Source organism: Nilaparvata lugens, chromosome 6, assembly GCF_014356525.2.
Source record: "Nilaparvata lugens isolate BPH chromosome 6, ASM1435652v1, whole genome shotgun sequence".
Lineage (NCBI taxonomy): Eukaryota > Metazoa > Arthropoda > Insecta > Hemiptera > Delphacidae > Nilaparvata > Nilaparvata lugens.
Genome location: NC_052509.1, coordinates 6,777,246 through 6,795,404, shown reverse-complemented (window position 1 = coordinate 6,795,404; position 18,159 = coordinate 6,777,246). Strand labels below are relative to the sequence as shown.

At 32.2% G+C, this 18,159-nt stretch overlaps 1 protein-coding gene across 1 annotated transcript in view; it reads left to right on the top strand.

Moving 5' to 3' along the window:
* The window catches only part of LOC111055981 (SPARC-related modular calcium-binding protein 1), a 90,338-nt gene extending 76,919 nt beyond the window's left edge, over positions 1–13,419 (top strand). Inside the window, exons 12-14 of the mRNA XM_039431339.1 lie at positions 8,525–8,531; positions 9,509–9,686; positions 12,478–13,419. Of these exons, the coding sequence (XP_039287273.1) occupies positions 8,525–8,531; positions 9,509–9,686; positions 12,478–12,554 (262 nt within the window). The 3' untranslated portion in view covers positions 12,555–13,419. The remainder of the gene's footprint in view (positions 1–8,524; positions 8,532–9,508; positions 9,687–12,477) is intronic.
* The last annotated feature ends 4,740 nt before the right edge of the window (positions 13,420–18,159 follow it).

Genomic DNA, 18,159 nt, shown 5'->3' with positions numbered 1-18,159 from the left:
ATTTAACAGATTTAAAACAAATTTACTTGCCAGAGTGTCATTAATCTACAATGTAACCTTTATGAAAACATCCGTAATAAATTAATATAATGCTTTTAGAAAATGAATACTTCATTATTATGATGTTAACTTATATGATATTTTTCGTTTGGTTTGCGAAATCAATATAATTTTTCATATAGTAGCTCGGCTAGTATTGTTGGAAACTTGTGCGCCAGCCAACATTTATTTTATTTATTATTTATGAACTTTAGGACGCAATCCAAGTGTAAATAACGGGCATTCGCCCAAAACTGCTCAGAACTTTAATTAAAAATGAACATTCCAGAGTTTATGATTTGATTTACCTACAAATACAAGTCCAAAAACTAGTATCAACTGAATTATGAATTTATCACCTAATAAAACAAGACACTTTATAACACAATAAAAGAAAAAAATATTGAAAATTTCACTTTAAGGAAAGATAATGTTTGCCTTATAAGATTCACCTTTAATTAAATAAATTAGTAGACACATAGAAAATAATTTAAATTGTATTAAAATTTGAACATTCATTAATATTAATTTCCTGGAGAAGAAAAACTTTCTTCTTCATCTATTAAGATTTCTATCATAAAAAATTTACTAAATCATTCAAAAGCCTTAATGACATAAGAAAACAGAGTCTGAAAAATATAAATTATAAAATGTCATAAACTCAATATGAACATAATCTTAAAAATTTCATTCCAATTTAAAGGCTATCTTCCTGACTTTCAGCAATACTCTACGATAATATATCTCCAGAAACAATAACTCAAATGTAACGTAACTGAAAACTTTCTATACTTCTGTAGAAAAAAATTTATAATTATCTTCCATCACTAATAAAATCAAAAGGATTATTCTCAATCAATATTATTAACTTGAAAAATAACAGGCTTAATTAATTCAATACTCTTATGGAAGTTTCAATCATTTATAACACTTAAATTATTCCCTAAATTATATTTTAACCTTATTTTACGTACCTTAGCGGTTATTTGAAGAAACAATTATTCGTACATGATGAAGAAACACAATTAAACCTTTCAGGACATGGCACTACTAGTAATTTAAACATTAATAAAAAATAAAACTAGCTCCTACATTAACTACTGAAATAAACTTATAAACCTGCCCAAAAAGGGCGAAACATAATGACTACATCTTTACTCTCGTAGTGCTCCTAGCAAAGTGTCCTCCGAAACGTAATCTGGTCTGTCGGCTGGGGAATCCCCACTACTGTATTTAGAAACAGGTCTCCTATTGGGCGAATGGAATCAATTTGACCAATCGTCGCGTGGCTTCTACAGCCTTTGGACCAAATAGTAACTGCAAAATCGGTAGTTTGTTATAATTTCAATGCTTGCTGTTTTCCAACTTATCGCATTTTATGTCGCGACAAGAAGGCTAAGTTTTAGAGATAATTCCATAATCTACATTCCTCGACGACTCGGAGCCACAATTTTTAAATATCTATCATGGGAAACTCGAAGTCATGGCCGTTCATAATAGAGAGAGAAAATAATTTATTTCGCTAACTCACTTACAATAATGGCTCTAGTCTATTGCGTATTAAATTTACTATTATAACTCGGGAAAAGGCCTGAATTAAAGAGAGTGCCCGGCACACTCCCCTTCCTTCCGGTGTGAAACACGCAAAAAGAAATCTAATCAGGATATGTTACCATAGAGGCATTCTGTATGATTTGGAGAGTCGAATTTCTGGATTGATAGTAGGATCCAATTTGAAGCGGGCCCTCTTCAAAAGAAATCTCTTTAATCATTCCGAAATTCAGCAAAATGTATAACTAATTGAGATTTGTGGCAAGAGTCTTTAAAACTGTGGCAAGAGTCAGGACAAAACAATATGGACGTGTCCACCTTTTAAGTAGGTACTAAAGACGGACCGAGTATAATAATCTTGAATACTTCAATCACTTTATTGAGTCCCTGGTTATTTTCTTGGCAAACTCTAACAAGGGAAAACGTTTAAAAGACATCATAGTTTTAATTGGTTCTATGTTACTCTGCTGTTGTAAAATATGAAGTACGTTTGATCATAATAGTAAAGGATGAAACTTTTTCACTCAGCTGAATGTATTGAAATCTAACTATCATTACTATAGAGTTGAGAGTGCAATATATTTTTAACAATATAAAGCAATTCAATAGGCAATACTATTCTACATCGACTACGATTCAAAGATAACAATGATTGAAACTGCATTATTAGATCAACGCGAGAGCTATATGACACAAGCGCGATTTTGCATTCCACAATCATGAGAAAAACACTTTTCATTATAATATTCTAGTAGGAAACCTCTACCACAGAACGCTAGTCAAAACAAAACTATAAGTGAAACTATATCTCGCTTGTCACTCGAGTATTGTCATTTTCTCACTGCCTACAACTTCAACTAGATAAATTGACTCGACATTGATCATATTATTATTTATCTCAAAGTACGTGACATTTTACCCAAACACTGGAAGAATACTTTTCATCGCATGATTTAATCATATGAAAGTTCAGCTCTAACTTAGCATTGTTGGACTGCTACTGCTTGCCTTCTGATTACCAACATTATTGAATTTACCAACACATTAACACATTAATAGACTACTATTACACTATTACTGATTCTCAAGTTCACTGACATTTTCAACCTTACTGGAGCCTCACATAATTATTTCTCAACAATAAACTTCATATCCAACTAGTTTCAATTACTCTACTAGATCTCAAAATATCTCAACTTATTCACATGGAAAACTTGATTGCAATTTTACTATTCATCATTAAAAAATTTATCATTTCATTAAAGATTTTCCTATTTTTTTTTATTTATTAATTCTTTTTGACTACTTATCTCTAAAGGGTCCTACTACTGTTAATTACCTCAATTTAATTTCCCAACAAAAATTCTATTTCCTTTTGACACGAATTTTCCTACATATTTCTACTTTCATATCCCCAATTAAATTTTTAATCAACCTTTCAACTCTCAACTACAGAATAATTTAAACTCATGCTTAACTCAAGAGATTTTCCCTTTTCATTTCAAATTCAACTAGAAGAATTTCACTGTTAATTTTATTTTAATTTAACCCGTTCAGTACTGTTCCAATATTTATTTCTACTTTCACTGATAACCATTTTAACATTACCTAGGTACTCGAAAAAGTTTCTCTGTTATTTTATTTGTATACCTTAACTAATCACTTTAAATATTCATTGTCTAAAACCTTCAATTTTCGTTACCATACCAAATTTCTAAGCAACTTTAAACTCAATAATACCCCTTTTTTTTTAATTATTACTTGTGTTTTTGCGGCTGACTTTCCTACCAAACATTAACGAACCTTTTGACTGGGCTTCCCTAAACTGCCTTATTCTGATTGCTTTCCTTACAATCACTACGAAGACTCACTAAATATTCTAGATTTCGGTTTACGTTATTCTACTGACGAGCCCCATAACTCTCGAATGAACCAGACCGTTTACTAGATACAAAAAAATCTTAGCTCACACCATCTTCGGTGCCTTTCGCTAAAATTATACAATTCCACCGTACAAATTTGCAAGGTTAGTCACAGCTAAATTCCTTGATTTGTTACATGGACAACTATCGGGCAGTGCTCCGTTCTCTCTGGACACGGACCTACACTCGCGCCGATTACCTAAATTCAACAACACACACACAGGCAGGACATCCCCTTGTCCTCCTCTAAATCTTGAGTCTCAACTAAACAAAAAAAAATTCCCCACAGTCTACAGGAAACGTCACCAACACAACGGATCTTTACACTATCACTACGCATGCCTACCGCAAAAATCACACCTAAAAAAAATATTTCCAATAATAAAACTGATTCACCTTTTCGAGAATAAACATTACTGATAAGGGACTTAACAACCTCATCTGAATCAACTTATTATCATACAAATTCCCAAGGATTTGATTATCGTTTCAACTTTAATCTACAATACCCAATTATTTAGTTTAAACATCTCAAGGCCAAAACTACTCATCAACTTTTCAAAACTACATATCAACAATAACTAATAAAACAGTTTCCTATTTATTCTCTGATTACCTTCGATCTACCTAAACTTATCAAAAAAATTTCCTATTTTCCTCAAACATTCTCCCATAATAATTTCCGAATTTTCCTAATTTACTTGGGTTGACCTTTAAAATCTCAATATTCACTTTCACTACTACTATAATGATATTCAACTACCAGACGTGAGACCAGAATACGTACGTTGACATTACAATAATTTCTATCATCATTCACGGAATTACAGAATACAAAAATTTATTCAGCACTTAGAATCAGTTTTTTCTCACATGTCCTAGTTTCTTCTACTCATTTTTATTCTACCGTTAAACCTTTCAATATCAATGATCAATTTCAATATGAAGTTTCAGAATACTTTCAACTTAAGCATCAATGATACTTGACTTTATCTTTAAGCACTTCAAAGATTATCATTTTAATGGTTTAACATAACTGAATAACTTTCCTGTTTCATCTACAATTATTTAAACTTCAGAAAAATTGGAGTAGCAACAATAAATTATTCATTCAACTCCAAACCCAAAATATTGACAGTTAACACGTTCACAGAATGAATTATTAAGTATAGACTCAGAAAAATTGATCTAGTATTATTAGAGTAAGTTATGAAAAATTTAATTTTTTAGAAAATTTGAATTCCAGAGATTTAAATATCTCTAGACAGCAGAGTCGGCGCAGTTGTGCCTTTCGCTAAACATTCAGCAGCAGTGGCGCAGTTGTGTGCCTAAGAAGATAATTTTGAATAAAATTTAGAATTTAGAAATAGGCCGGCACATCTAGAAAATACCTGAGTCTATACCTAATTCATGCAGGTGAACGGGCTAGAGTCAAGAAAACTTCAATTAATCTTGCCATGCCTGATTTAATAGGTTTATACTATAGAATAACACTACAATTTGAAATAATAGAAAAATACAAACAGTTTCAATAAACATTGGCAGCTAAAATCGAACAACAGAAACAACAATATCATGTTACTTTGTTGACATTCTTCATCTGATTCGGGGGCGCATTACTATCCCCGTTTAGATAGCAATACGTCACAAAACCAAACAAGATCAGTCATAAAATAACCAATCAATTTCAACATGAAATTACTCAAGAAAGAAAAAACCCGTTGAACCCAAATTTCGTCGATAGTAACCCATATAACCCATTTCATAATAATTTTGAATCCCCACTTTTTATTGACATTCTCGAATGAACCTTTGTTTCACTACACTGCACTTTCGTTGGTTTGTACGTTGCTTTATCGTCGGGTTACAGTACCTTGTTTTTGGCGGTGAGCTTTTACCGGTTGAATTTGGCTTGACGGCGACGTCCTCTTACGTCCCTAGACCTGTCGTCTGAACGGGTGTCTTGAAGCGGTTTTACATAAAGTTGCGGAACCAAAGGGGTGGTAGTACAAGAAGTTGGTTGGGGACACACATGAACCGCTGTAAATAAATGTATTACAGCATTAATTTCTAACTCTTCCTACAATTCATCAAAAGCTAAAACAGGAGTTATTCTGTTATTTAATTTAGATTTTATCTTGACGTTCTGATTTCATTCTCAAAATTTAACAGATTTAAAACAAATTTACTTGCCAGAGTGTCATTAATCTACAATGCAACTTTATGAAAACATCGTAATAAATTAATATAATGCTTTTAGAAAATGAATACTTCATTAATTATGATGTTAACTTATATGATATTTTTCGTTTGGATTGCGAAATCAAATATAATTTTTCATATAGTAGCTCGACTAGTATTGTTGGAAACTTGTGCGCTAGCCAACATTTATTTTATTTATTATTTATGAACTTTAGGACGCAATCCAAGTGTAAATAACGGGCATTCGCCCAAAACTGCTCAGAACCTTAATTAAAAATGAACATTCCAGAGTTTATGATTTGATTTACCTACAAATACAAGTCCAAAAACTAGTATCAACTGAAATTATGAATTTATCACCTAATAAAACAAGACACTTTATAACACAATAAAAGAAAAAAATATTGAAAATTTCACTTTAAGGAAAGATAATGTTTGCCTTATAAGATTCACCTTTAATTAAATAAAATTAGTAGACACATAGAAAATAATTTAAATTGTATTAAAATTTGAACATTCATTAATATTAATTTCCTGGAGAAGAAAAACTTTCTTCTTCATCTATTAAGATTTCTATCATAAAAAATTTACTAAATCATTCAAAAGCCTTAATGACATAAGAAAACAGAGTCTGAAAAATATAAATTATAAAATGTCATAAACTCAATATGAACATAATCTTAAAATTTCATTCCAATTTAAAGGCTATCTTCCTGACTTTCAGCAATACTCTACGATAATATATCTCCAGAAACAATAACTCAAATGTAACGTAACTGAAAACTTTCTATACTTCTGTAGAAAAAAATTTATAATTATCTTCCATCACTAATAAAATCAAAAGGATTATTCTCAATCAATATTATTACTTGAAAAATAACAGGCTTAATTAATTCAATACTCTTATGGAAGTTTCAATCAATTTATAACACTTAATTATTCCCTAAATTATATTTTAACCTTATTTTACGTACCTTAGCGGTTATTTGAAGAAACAATTATTCGTACATGATGAAGAAACACAATTAAACCTTTCAGGACATGGCACTACTAGTAAATTTAAACATTAATAAAAAATAAAACTAGCTCCTACATTAACTACTGAAATAAACTTATAAACCTGCCCAAAAAGGGCGAAACATAATGACTACATCTTTACTCTCGTAGTGCTCCTAGCAAAGTGTCCTCCGAAACGTAATCTGGTCTGTCGGCTGGGGAATCGCCCACTACTGTATTTAGAAACAGGTCTCCTATTGGGCGAATGGAATCAATTTGACCAATCGTCGCGTGGCTTCTACAGCCTTTGGACCAAATAGTAACTGCAAAATCGGTAGTTTGTTATAATTTCAATGCTTGCTGTTTTCCAACTTATCGCATTTTATGTCGCGACAAGAAGGCTAAGTTTTAGAGATAATTCCATAATCTACATTCCTCGACGACTCGGAGCCACAATTTTTAAATATCTATCATGGGAAACTCGAAGTCATGGCCGTTCATAATAGAGAGAGAAAATAATTTATTTCGCTAACTCACTTACAATAATGGCTCTAGTCTATTGCGTATTAAATTTACTATTATAACTCGGGAAAAGGCCTAAATTAAAAGTAGTGCTCGGCACACTCCCCTTCCTTACGGTGTGAAACACGCAAAAAGAAATCTAATCAGGATAGGTTACCATAGAGGCATTCTGTATGATTTGGAGAGTCGAATTTCTGGATTGATAGTAGGATCCAATTTGAAGCGGGCCCTCTTCAAAAGAAATCTCTTTAATCCAGTTGCCTAAATCGTACCTCCAATGGTTTCTCAAATCGTACCAGAACGATTTGGGAGTCCATGCATTCTATGCTCCATATTTGTCACTTGTTGCGCAACACAGCAAGAAAGAAGACAACCAGGACATCAACAAAAACCAGTTAACCACATGAAACTTCATTTGTCAAATGAAGAAATAATCGATCAATCCTCAACCAAGCTGAATCTTCCACCCAGAGTGATGTGGAGAAGTGAAGTGAATGCTGGAGAGTGGTTTTGTTCAATATGCGAGGAGAATACTGTCGCGTATATGGTGCAATGTTTAATTTGTGAGAATTGGGTTCACGAAAAATGTGCTGGTACAAGAAAGAGAATTAATAAATATGTTTGCTACAAGTGTTGTTCTAAGAAAACAAATGAACAATTCAATTTTTTCCAGAAAAAGCATGTCCAATAAAAAACTAGTTTTTTTAATCTTAAACTATCATTGGATAATATTAATAATAGTTAGTGAATTTGCTTTTGTGTTCTGTTATTGAATTCATTCTATCTTGAGGTATAACCAGGGTGGTACGATTTAGGAAACAGGGGGTACGATTTAGGCAACTAGTTTCCCAAATCGTACTGACTGCATGACTTCACTAAAAGTGTCTCAGTATAGCAAAATATCTCCATTTGGGTTGAAAGAAGTGACATTTGCTTCCCTCAGCAACCAATCCTTTGATTAACATTCAAACTTTTAAAAATTGTTCATTTTAAGGTAAGAAAAAAAATATATAAAAAGTTGTACGATTTAGGCAATCTTCCTCTACCACAGTTTCATAGGATCTAATAAGAGAAACTTTGAACAGCAATAATTGTAAAACCAGTATGATAATTTTATCGTCGACTTGAGCACAGCAATGAGAGAGAGTAGCAATTTTTGCCATGTCGACCAGTTAATAATATTGCTGATACGAGTGCAAATTCAAATAGAGCAAATCCAACCAATCAAAAGTTGAAGTAGCTTGGATAAGAAAGATGTAATTCTGTCTTATATTGATATGATCCATTACCAGTATTATGGTGAGGTTCACGTTATAATAGCAGTGGATAATGATAGAAGAATAGCATTGCTGATTCTCTGCCTCAATTAATTATATTTTTAAATTGATAAAAACAGATTTGACAACGTTGCGGAGCTAGAAAAGGATAGTGCTATCTGCTTTGTCGAATGATAGACAAGGATGGCAACACCAATGTTAATCAAATACTGTCATTATAACGTGGACCTCACTATAGTAACATACCACTTCCAATGGCAACAGTTGAGTGACAATAATTCTTCTCCTTACTCTTTTTCTTCTTCTTCTTCTTCTTCTTCTTCTTCTTCTCCTTCTCCTCCTCCTCCTCCTCTTTCTCCATCTTTCTCTCCTCCTTCTCCTTTTACGGCTTCTTCTCCTCCTTAATCTGATTTTTCACATTCTTCTTCTTGTTCATCTTATTCATTTCCTCCTCCTTCTTCTAGTCATCTTCATTCTTTTCCTTTTCCCCCTTCTCCTCTTCATCATCATCCTACTTCTCTTCACTTATTATCTTCTGCGTCCTTTCCTCCGCCTCCGTCTGCTTCGTCTTTCCCTCCCCCTTCTTCTCAACCTCCTATTTTTTCTTCTCTCCCCTTCGTATTTTTCTTCTCATTATTTTACTATTTCTCCCCTTTTTCCAATTTTTCCTCAATATTCTCCTTCTTTTTCTACTTCTCCTTCTTTTTCTACTTCTCCTTCTTCTCATCCTCAATATTTTTCTTATCTTTCTTATTCTTCTTCTTCTTCTTCTTCTTCTTCTTCTTCTTCTCCTCCTCCTTCTTCCTTCCCTCTTCTTTCTTTTCCTTTTTCTCCTGCTCCTCTCCTCCTCATCATCATCCTCCTCTTCCACCTCCTCCTCCTTCCAAAACACTTTTTGTAACATCAACATATTGTTTGTGTCAGGTTCTAGAGCGCATCAGTTTCCAAAACACTTCATGTGATTGTAGCATTCGATTGTTAATTAATTTATTGTACCAGGTGCTAGAGCGCAAAGAATGGAAGGCGTTCAGAGCAGTGGTGGGGGCGCAACGCAAACTGCGCCCCTGTGGCAAGAAGTTGCCTCGCTATTGTGACGTCAACCACGACAAGCGAGTCAGCCTGACAGAGTGGCTCAGCTGTCTACACGTCAACAAAACTGCCAAACCCATTCCTGCAGGCAAGTCGCACCTACGCGGTTGTTTGAATACATAAATTCAAATACATACATAAATAAAACTAGCTGTAAGCAGCTACTCTCGCCTCAGTATATAAGTCAAGACATAAAAACACTTCATTGACAGGGGCTATTTTTTAAATTAATAAAACAATATGAAATCTTATAGCACCCTTTATTTTAAAAAAAAACTTTAAAATAGTTTAACAACTAGTTTAGGTGATATCACACCATCGTCAGAAACTAGTTGTTTAACTATTTTAAAAATAAAGGGTGCTATAAGATTTTATATTGTTTCAGTCAAGACATATTTTATTTTTAGTTATTTATTTATTTACAATGCAAATGACACTAATGTAATAACATTGGAAGATAAAATAATAAGATAGTCCTTGTGCTATTTTTCTTCCAAATTTATAGATGACAAAGTCCTAGATAAGGTTAGAATTTCACTTGTACAATTTTTATAGAATTTCAGTCCAAAATAAACATGAAAAACTATAAATTTTGAATTTAGATGGCTTGAATTAATAAATTGATTAGAAATATTCCACTCAATTATACTAGTGACCCCATGGGTTGGAGAACTCGCTTAAGAACTACTGTTGTATTGTCATCTTTGAAACCCGCAACTTTCAATTATAGTGTTGATGAAAATTATTGAAACAGATAAATATTTCTCTTCCAAGAATAATTTGACGATAGCGCAATTTTCATTGGGATCCTATTTGAAATGAAAAATGACTCTGTCGCTTGAACATCTTTGACCCTCATATATGAATCCAAATTCATTTTTTAAATGACAAGGTGGTCATGTGATACATGATTTCGATACAGAGTTCCAAGAGAAAATAAATGGCGAAGACCGCACATTGATATCTCAACCCGTATCAGTTAGTTGATTAGTAAAAGCTGTAAATTATGTTGTATATTAACCAGCTGAAATCATGACAGCGCGTCAGCGTGTCAGCGCATGAAGGACTGTCTGTGTGATAGCTAACAAATAGTCTGCAAGGCTTCCAAGTTTGCAAGGATCGTGACTATACAGTGCTCAAGTTTGTAAGGCACCAGAGTGTACAGTGCTTATTTTCATAACAATTGAAGACACCATAGTGTACATGTACTGTACCAATTCTTCAGCTGACTAAATAATGATAAATCATAACAATTTTTTCTTATGCACTTTCAATGTTATTTTTATATCCTGAAAAAGGGCGAAGAAGTGTATCAATTTTGTTGTCCAACGAACTTGAACTGTAGAAGGTTTGAAGATTACGTGTTTAAAATTTGAAGCTGATTGATCCATTCTTTCTAAAATTATTGAAGATACTAGCAGACGGACATCGACTTTGGCCTTCAGTAAGTCAAAAGTGAGAACTGGCTAACGCTCGTTCAATAAGATCACTCATCTCACTATTAAATATATATCAACTTGATTGATCTCCTAGGTCTTGATCCACCTTCGTTCTTAAAACCAACATCCTTCTATTCTAGAAGGTTAGTTCCTGTCTAAGTCCTGACCTTCCAAAATACAAGGATGTTGGTTCAAGATTGAAAGCCAATCAATAAGTTGATTACTTAAATAATGTCCAACCTGATAAAATCCTTATCAAAATTTGATTAATTTGAGTAATCCAACGATCCCAGCGGGGCATTCTCGATAGTTTGAGGATGGCATCATTTTTTGAAAAATCAAAATCAGTCAATATAGACATGACGAAGGAGATGTGTTTGCAATTTATATTGTTTTTTCTGATTCTTTAATCTATTTAAGAATCTATAATCTATAAATGAATGTCTGTTTGTGTGTTCCCTATAGACTCAAAAACTACTTGACAGAACGACATGAAACTTTGGGAATATGTTGTGTGAATATTGGGGATGGTTTCTGACCAGAAATTTTAATAGGGGAGCTAATAATAATTATTTATTAATCCATTTTACAGACCTATTTTTTCGTACTTGCCGGCCAAAGCAGCTACCATAGAACGGAAAGATGATCATAATTCAAGATCATGTTGTGATAATATGATTTTTAGCATCTAAAGTTACCAGCTGTAATGAACAGGTCACCCGTATTAATACGGTATTTTGAAGTTAAAGTGTAGTTGATTGGTACCAGCTGCAGATAATGGTTCCTTAGAAGACCTATACAAATAATTATCAGTCCCCTATCATTGAGAAACTTGAAAATGTTGGAAAAAAATTATTCACCTCATGAAAGAGAGTTGTTCATATTGCATTCATTAATTACGGTACTGAAGAATGACAGAATAATTTACAATTTCTTTGAATTCAGCTTAGCTGATATTCATCCTAAAATGGAAGATGGAAAGAATATGGAATTCTGTGTGATTCATCGTATATCGCATATTTCCTAGAGCATCTATTAGCAATCAACAACTATGAACTATATTCATCTTTGAAACACTGATTGAACCTATCTATTTTTCTTTTAATTCAACACTTTACTGATAGATATTACTACCAATTGATTGAGAAGAATATGTTTTCGGAATAATAAATGCTGCATGACTAAGCACATAGGAAGTCCGTATTGAGATGTGAATGAAAATATTGATTGTCAGATAAATTTCATGATTCATCAAATAAAGTCAAGTATGACATGAGATTCATTGACTTTTGGCGGTACGAAGTTCGCCGGGCCAGCTATAGCAGCCTATACTGTTTGAACAATAGGCCAACAGGCCCAATTGAAATAATAATAATGTAGTATATTTTATAACAATTGAATATGGAAAGTGTGAATGATTTGTCACTTGTTTGATTACAGATAACATGATAAGTTCTACAGCAAGTCCACGGAGAAGAGGGATTAATCCTTTAGACGTTTATTTGAAGGAAGATTAGCCGTGAACGATTCTTCGAAGACTAGGCACTTGATTGTACAGTAGGCTACAATGGACATCCCTGTGATTTGACTCATTGTTGAGCACGACTGTACAGTGTCCATTTGCAAGGAACGTGACTGTACAGAATTTCAAGCAATTTACCCAAATACATGTATTCCAGGTACCTTGGTTCCAAGTTTGCAAGGATCGTGACTATACAGTGCTCAAGTTTGTGAGGCACCAGAGTGTACAGTGCTTATTTTCATAGACACCAGAGTGTACAATGTACTTCTTCATCAAGCACCTGAGACCAGACTATACATTGGTAATGATAAGTGATGTACCAAACTGTACAATGGTCATGTTTGTAAGTGTAAGGTATATTACGATTGTACAAAATGTTCATAGCATAGGTGGGCTAAGCCTGTTGATCCTTCCCCAATCATTTCAATGGATTGTGAATAATTCAAGTAATAAATTAATGTTTTTTTATATAAGGCACCAGACTATAATACAGTGTTGAGGTAACAACCTTAACGGCATTTGTCTGTACATTTCACTTTTTGTGTACGTAGTTGAGAAGTTGATATTGTGGTAATTAATCATATTGAATGAAAAAAAAACTAAGAAATTGTCAAAAAACCACAGATTTATTGATACTTAGAAAGAGCGGTTTCGGTTATTACACCATTGTCAATCTCTGATAAACTAATTAGGTTTTTGACAATTTCTTAGTCTTTTTCATTCAATCTGTACATTTATTGTAATATGTGGCGAGTGTGTGTGTGTGTGTCGTATGAAGATCCATGATCAATCATAAATCAATATAAACTTACTGTATGTCCAAAACGCAGCTAATGACATAAAAATTATTACAATTTTGATCGCCTATTATGAGATTTTCATCTCGTATCTATGTATTGTGTTGAAAAAAATAAATGAAACTAACAGTTCCCATTTCACATTATAATTTGGATAAAATGATGAAAATCTAACTAAATTTTCAACAATAGTCTACTGAAGAAAAAAACAGTTTGAACTTCAGGAACTTTTATTATATTAATTTTAATAGCAACTGCATTTTTAGGGTATGTACTTCCCTGAGGACAAATATCATTCTGGGGTGCTACTGTAATTACTAATATACTATCAGCTATCCCCTATCTAGGATTCAAAACTATTGAAATAAATGTTCGAACAAAGAACATCTTGGTTTTTAAATTTATAAAAAATGTCGACAAAATTATTCTCACAATAAAAAGAATAGGTAGTGTATGCATAAAATTGAAAACTCTCAATAATATTTAGAAAAATCCAAGAATAGAGATAACAATTATAAAAGTTGGATACAAGATGGAAAGTTTAACCATATAAGAATATTCCATATACTTTCAATAATTGAACATATCATCTGAGCAGACTAGAATCCTGACAATTATTTTTATATCCAATTTTTTTGTATCATCTCGACAAAACAATGATGACAAATAATTCGATATTATTTGAAGGCGTAGATATATTATTTTATAAGAAACTTTTGTAAATATTTGTAAAATAGCATAGACAAACAAACAACTTCAACCAATTTGTGTATTGGAGTTATTATAATAAAGCCATATAATTTTTATTGAGTGGGTCTCGATTTTTTCTTTGATACACATTTCTATTCTTTGTCTATCTAAGGAATGTGATATTCACTTCAAACTGTTAGCATTTCTTAAAAATAACTTGAGTGAATCATCGTTATCCAATGTTATCCGTTTAAAGAGAATATCAATAAGTTACATAGTAAATTATCTAGATATAAATAAAAATATAAGTCTGAGTACCCTTTTTTAAATTTTTTAGTCACGTCATGTTTCGGCTACTAATGCCATTTTCAAGCCCAAAAAAGCCCTAAAGAAAAATAGTTATTTGTATATCTAGAGTGAAAAGTACGACTTTTTCTCCCTGTGGGAAAAAGTTTGAAGCCCGAGGCGAAGCCGAGGCAGCAATTTTCCTGAGGGAGAAAAAGTATTTTTCGCTTGTGATGTACCTACACAACATTTTTCCTCCATCTACATTTTTTATAGAAACTGCAAATAAAATCATTCTAATAACTTACGTATTGGTGACAATGATTCCTAACAACATAACCTAAATCTAAAACCCGGTCGTCTGATTGGCACTGCAGATTGCACTATCTATCGGCAAAAGTTGTAACAATTATATCAGCTGAGCAGCTACCAAAAATGGCTGACTACAGATCACGCGGTTCAGATTTGAATTGCAGATCAAAAATATTTGTTGGCTGGTATTTTGAACAGAATAAAATATTTTAAAAATTGTATAAATTTTTATCGTCTACTAATATTAAGAATATAATAATTATCATACAAACATATATTTAATGAGTTGATCAAATTTCTGGTTGTGGTATTGAATTCAGTTGACTCAATGACAGACACCTCTATTATGCTTTCTCATCTGAGCTTAGACCTTCTAACCTATTACAATGTAAGTTTCAAAATAGAGATGCTCCCCATGTTATTTAAATGGAGTCAATTTTACTCCCTAGGGAGTTTTTCTGTTTTTTACTACCGAGAGCGAAAAAGTGAGACTTTAGTATTAGGTTTCAGGGGGTAAAGTAAGTACTTTAGACAGTAGGTGGAGGAAAAGATAAATTATCTAGCTAAATTATAAAATATATCTTATAATTCAAACACACTACCATGATTAAAAAATATACGTAGTAGGCCTACCTTACCTTGCGAAAATTAAATTTAAACTCGAAAAGACTTGCAAATATGAAGAGATGTCGAAAATAAACGTCAGGATTGTTCAACACTGAAGACAATCTATAATTTTACGAATTATTCACGATAATTCATAAGTTGATGATTAATATTTGTATTCTCTATGACTGATCGAATTCAATAATAATTAGATTCATTACTCACTTTGGATTCCGAATTTTATGACATTCGACTGATCTCCACAATATTTTTTATTATTGGTTATCATGTGTACTTTTAAGAGTCCTTAATTAAAAACTTATTCCGCTTTCATTGCTGGAAATTTTGGAGGCGAATCCAATAATGGTATGAAAATATTAGTTAATAGGGTGAGACAACTCAAGTGAAATAGATTCGAAAGTACATATGGTGGAAGATGAGCCAGGAATTCCCTACATACCTCTCTAGCTTGCTGATCAACTGTTTTTGGTAGAAATTCATATTGTCTAATTCCATGTATTTTTTCAATTTTGACAATTTTCTCATACTGAAACATCAAACAGGAAACTTCTGGATTAAAATACACAAGATCATTATTTGTAATGACAAGTATCCAATGAAAAAACAATCAATACACAGTACTAATGTAAAAATATAATCTACTGTATAAATTGTTATGGGATAAATCCATACAAAAGCAAGAGATGTAAAATCAATTTTATTAATTTATGATATCAACATGAACTTGAACAACAATATAAACAGATTGTTAGAAAACAACACTATCTAAGACTAGAAGTATCACATACTAAAATTATTACACATTACTACTAATAAAATGATTGGTAACATAGAAAATAGTTGTTTTTCTAAATACTGTAAATGGGAAAGAAACAATAAATAAAAAAGATAGGAGTAAATTTGCTGAAATAAATAATCAAAGTAAATAATACATTGACAATTATTATGATTTCAGCATATAAATATGAGATTCATAAGTAAATTCGTTCGAATTTAAGTAGAACACGTTATTACATGCTATAACAGTACTGTACCCGAAGTTAAATACTGTTCATTCAAAATATTGATTCTCAACTACACAAGTTATGTCAAAAATAATGATATTTTCATATCTATCAACAACTATGTACATTTATTTTTAATAGACTAACATAGAAAAGTAGTTCTAATTAGCAAGTAGTGCACAGATTGATAGTTATTTTCACTGTCCACAAATTTCTATAGAATCCTGTAGAACAGGGAATTTATTAGAAATTGCGGTTTGATATTGTCAAAAAACAATATTGATTATAATTATATTAATTTTGATTTCTAAATCATGGAGTTAAACATAAAAATATAAAAAAGGCAGCAATTTTCAAAGTTATGAAAACTAAGTAGTAAAACCTTTATCAAAATTAAGTTGGGAGTTCCAAATCAAAGTACATTGGAAAATAGTTAAGAGTGGACATTTATAATCGAGATTTATCTTATTTCTCGATGTTATTTATCTGATTACTTCTTCATTATAAAAATAGACACATGATTACACACATTTATAACTTTGATAGTAGATATAAACAAATACCAGTGTATCTCAGACTACATTTTATATCAAGGGGGAACATGATGATAAAAAATGTATCTAGAGAAATTGATCAAAAAATGCGTACAAAGTAAAGCAATAATAATAATTAGTCGTCGAAAAATAGACACATGATTATACACGTTTATAACCTTGGTAGTAGATATAAACAAATAACAGTGTATCTCAGACTACATTTCATATCAAGGCGGAATATGATGATAAAAAATGTATCTAAAGAAATTGATAAAGAAAGAGTACAAAGTAAAGCATTAATAATAATTAGTATTATTTGTCAAAAAATGTGATTAATACTAAAGGTGGAGTACATTTATGACACAATATATATTAAATTCAGGTACATACCATTTTGATATCTATAGTAATACTATGGTATTACCGGTTGAATATCCGTTCAAACAAATTATTAATGAACTAAATAAGTTCAATAATAATTATAAATTTCTTTGAGAATTGAATTGAGTACATTTCCAATTGGAAATTCAGTACAATTTTCGTACTAGCAAAATCACCCATACACTTTCCAGTACCCACGCAAAAGCTGACAGCTCATGTGGGCATCATCTGCAATAAAAAAAAGTAAAGAAAATTTTCAATCTAGATCTTCCGTACCGTAATTATTTTGATGGGAATAATTAACTGTTATGATGATCTGACAAACCTTTTAAAATGATAGAGATCAGTGCCAAAACGTTATTGGCCAAAAAAGCACTTCAGTGCCATAAATCTTTGGCAAAACTGCTTATTACTATCTCCCAAACAATAACTTATGTACCATTATTATTTTGGTGGGAATCACTACCATGATAGCTTGACAAAACCTTTGCTATAGGTCAAACAATGTCTTCAGTGCACCGCCGTGAGGCTGGCCCCAACATATCAAGCCCAAAATTTTAAACATATGCCAATATTTGGGGCTTAATTTGGGCTTCCAGAATATCCAAGTTTCAAATTTTGGGCTCAACGGGAAATGGAGTTTATAAGGATTTATATATTGGCGGGCCAGCTTCACGGTTAGCCCGCGACCATCACCGATCTTGAAGATGAAGGTGTCATTCGATAGAGCCGATTTTGGGCTTCCATTCTATACCATTTTCAAATTTTAGGCTCGAAAAATACGACCGTGAGAGACCTCGAAAGTTTTCAAATTTGACGGGCCAGCTTCACGGTTAGCCCGCGACCATCACCGGTCTTAAAAATTAAGGTGTCATTCGATAGAGTCGATTTTGGGCTTTCATTCTATACCGTTTCCATAATTTGGGCCTAATAATTACGCTGTCGGCGGAGGAAAAACTTTATAGGCC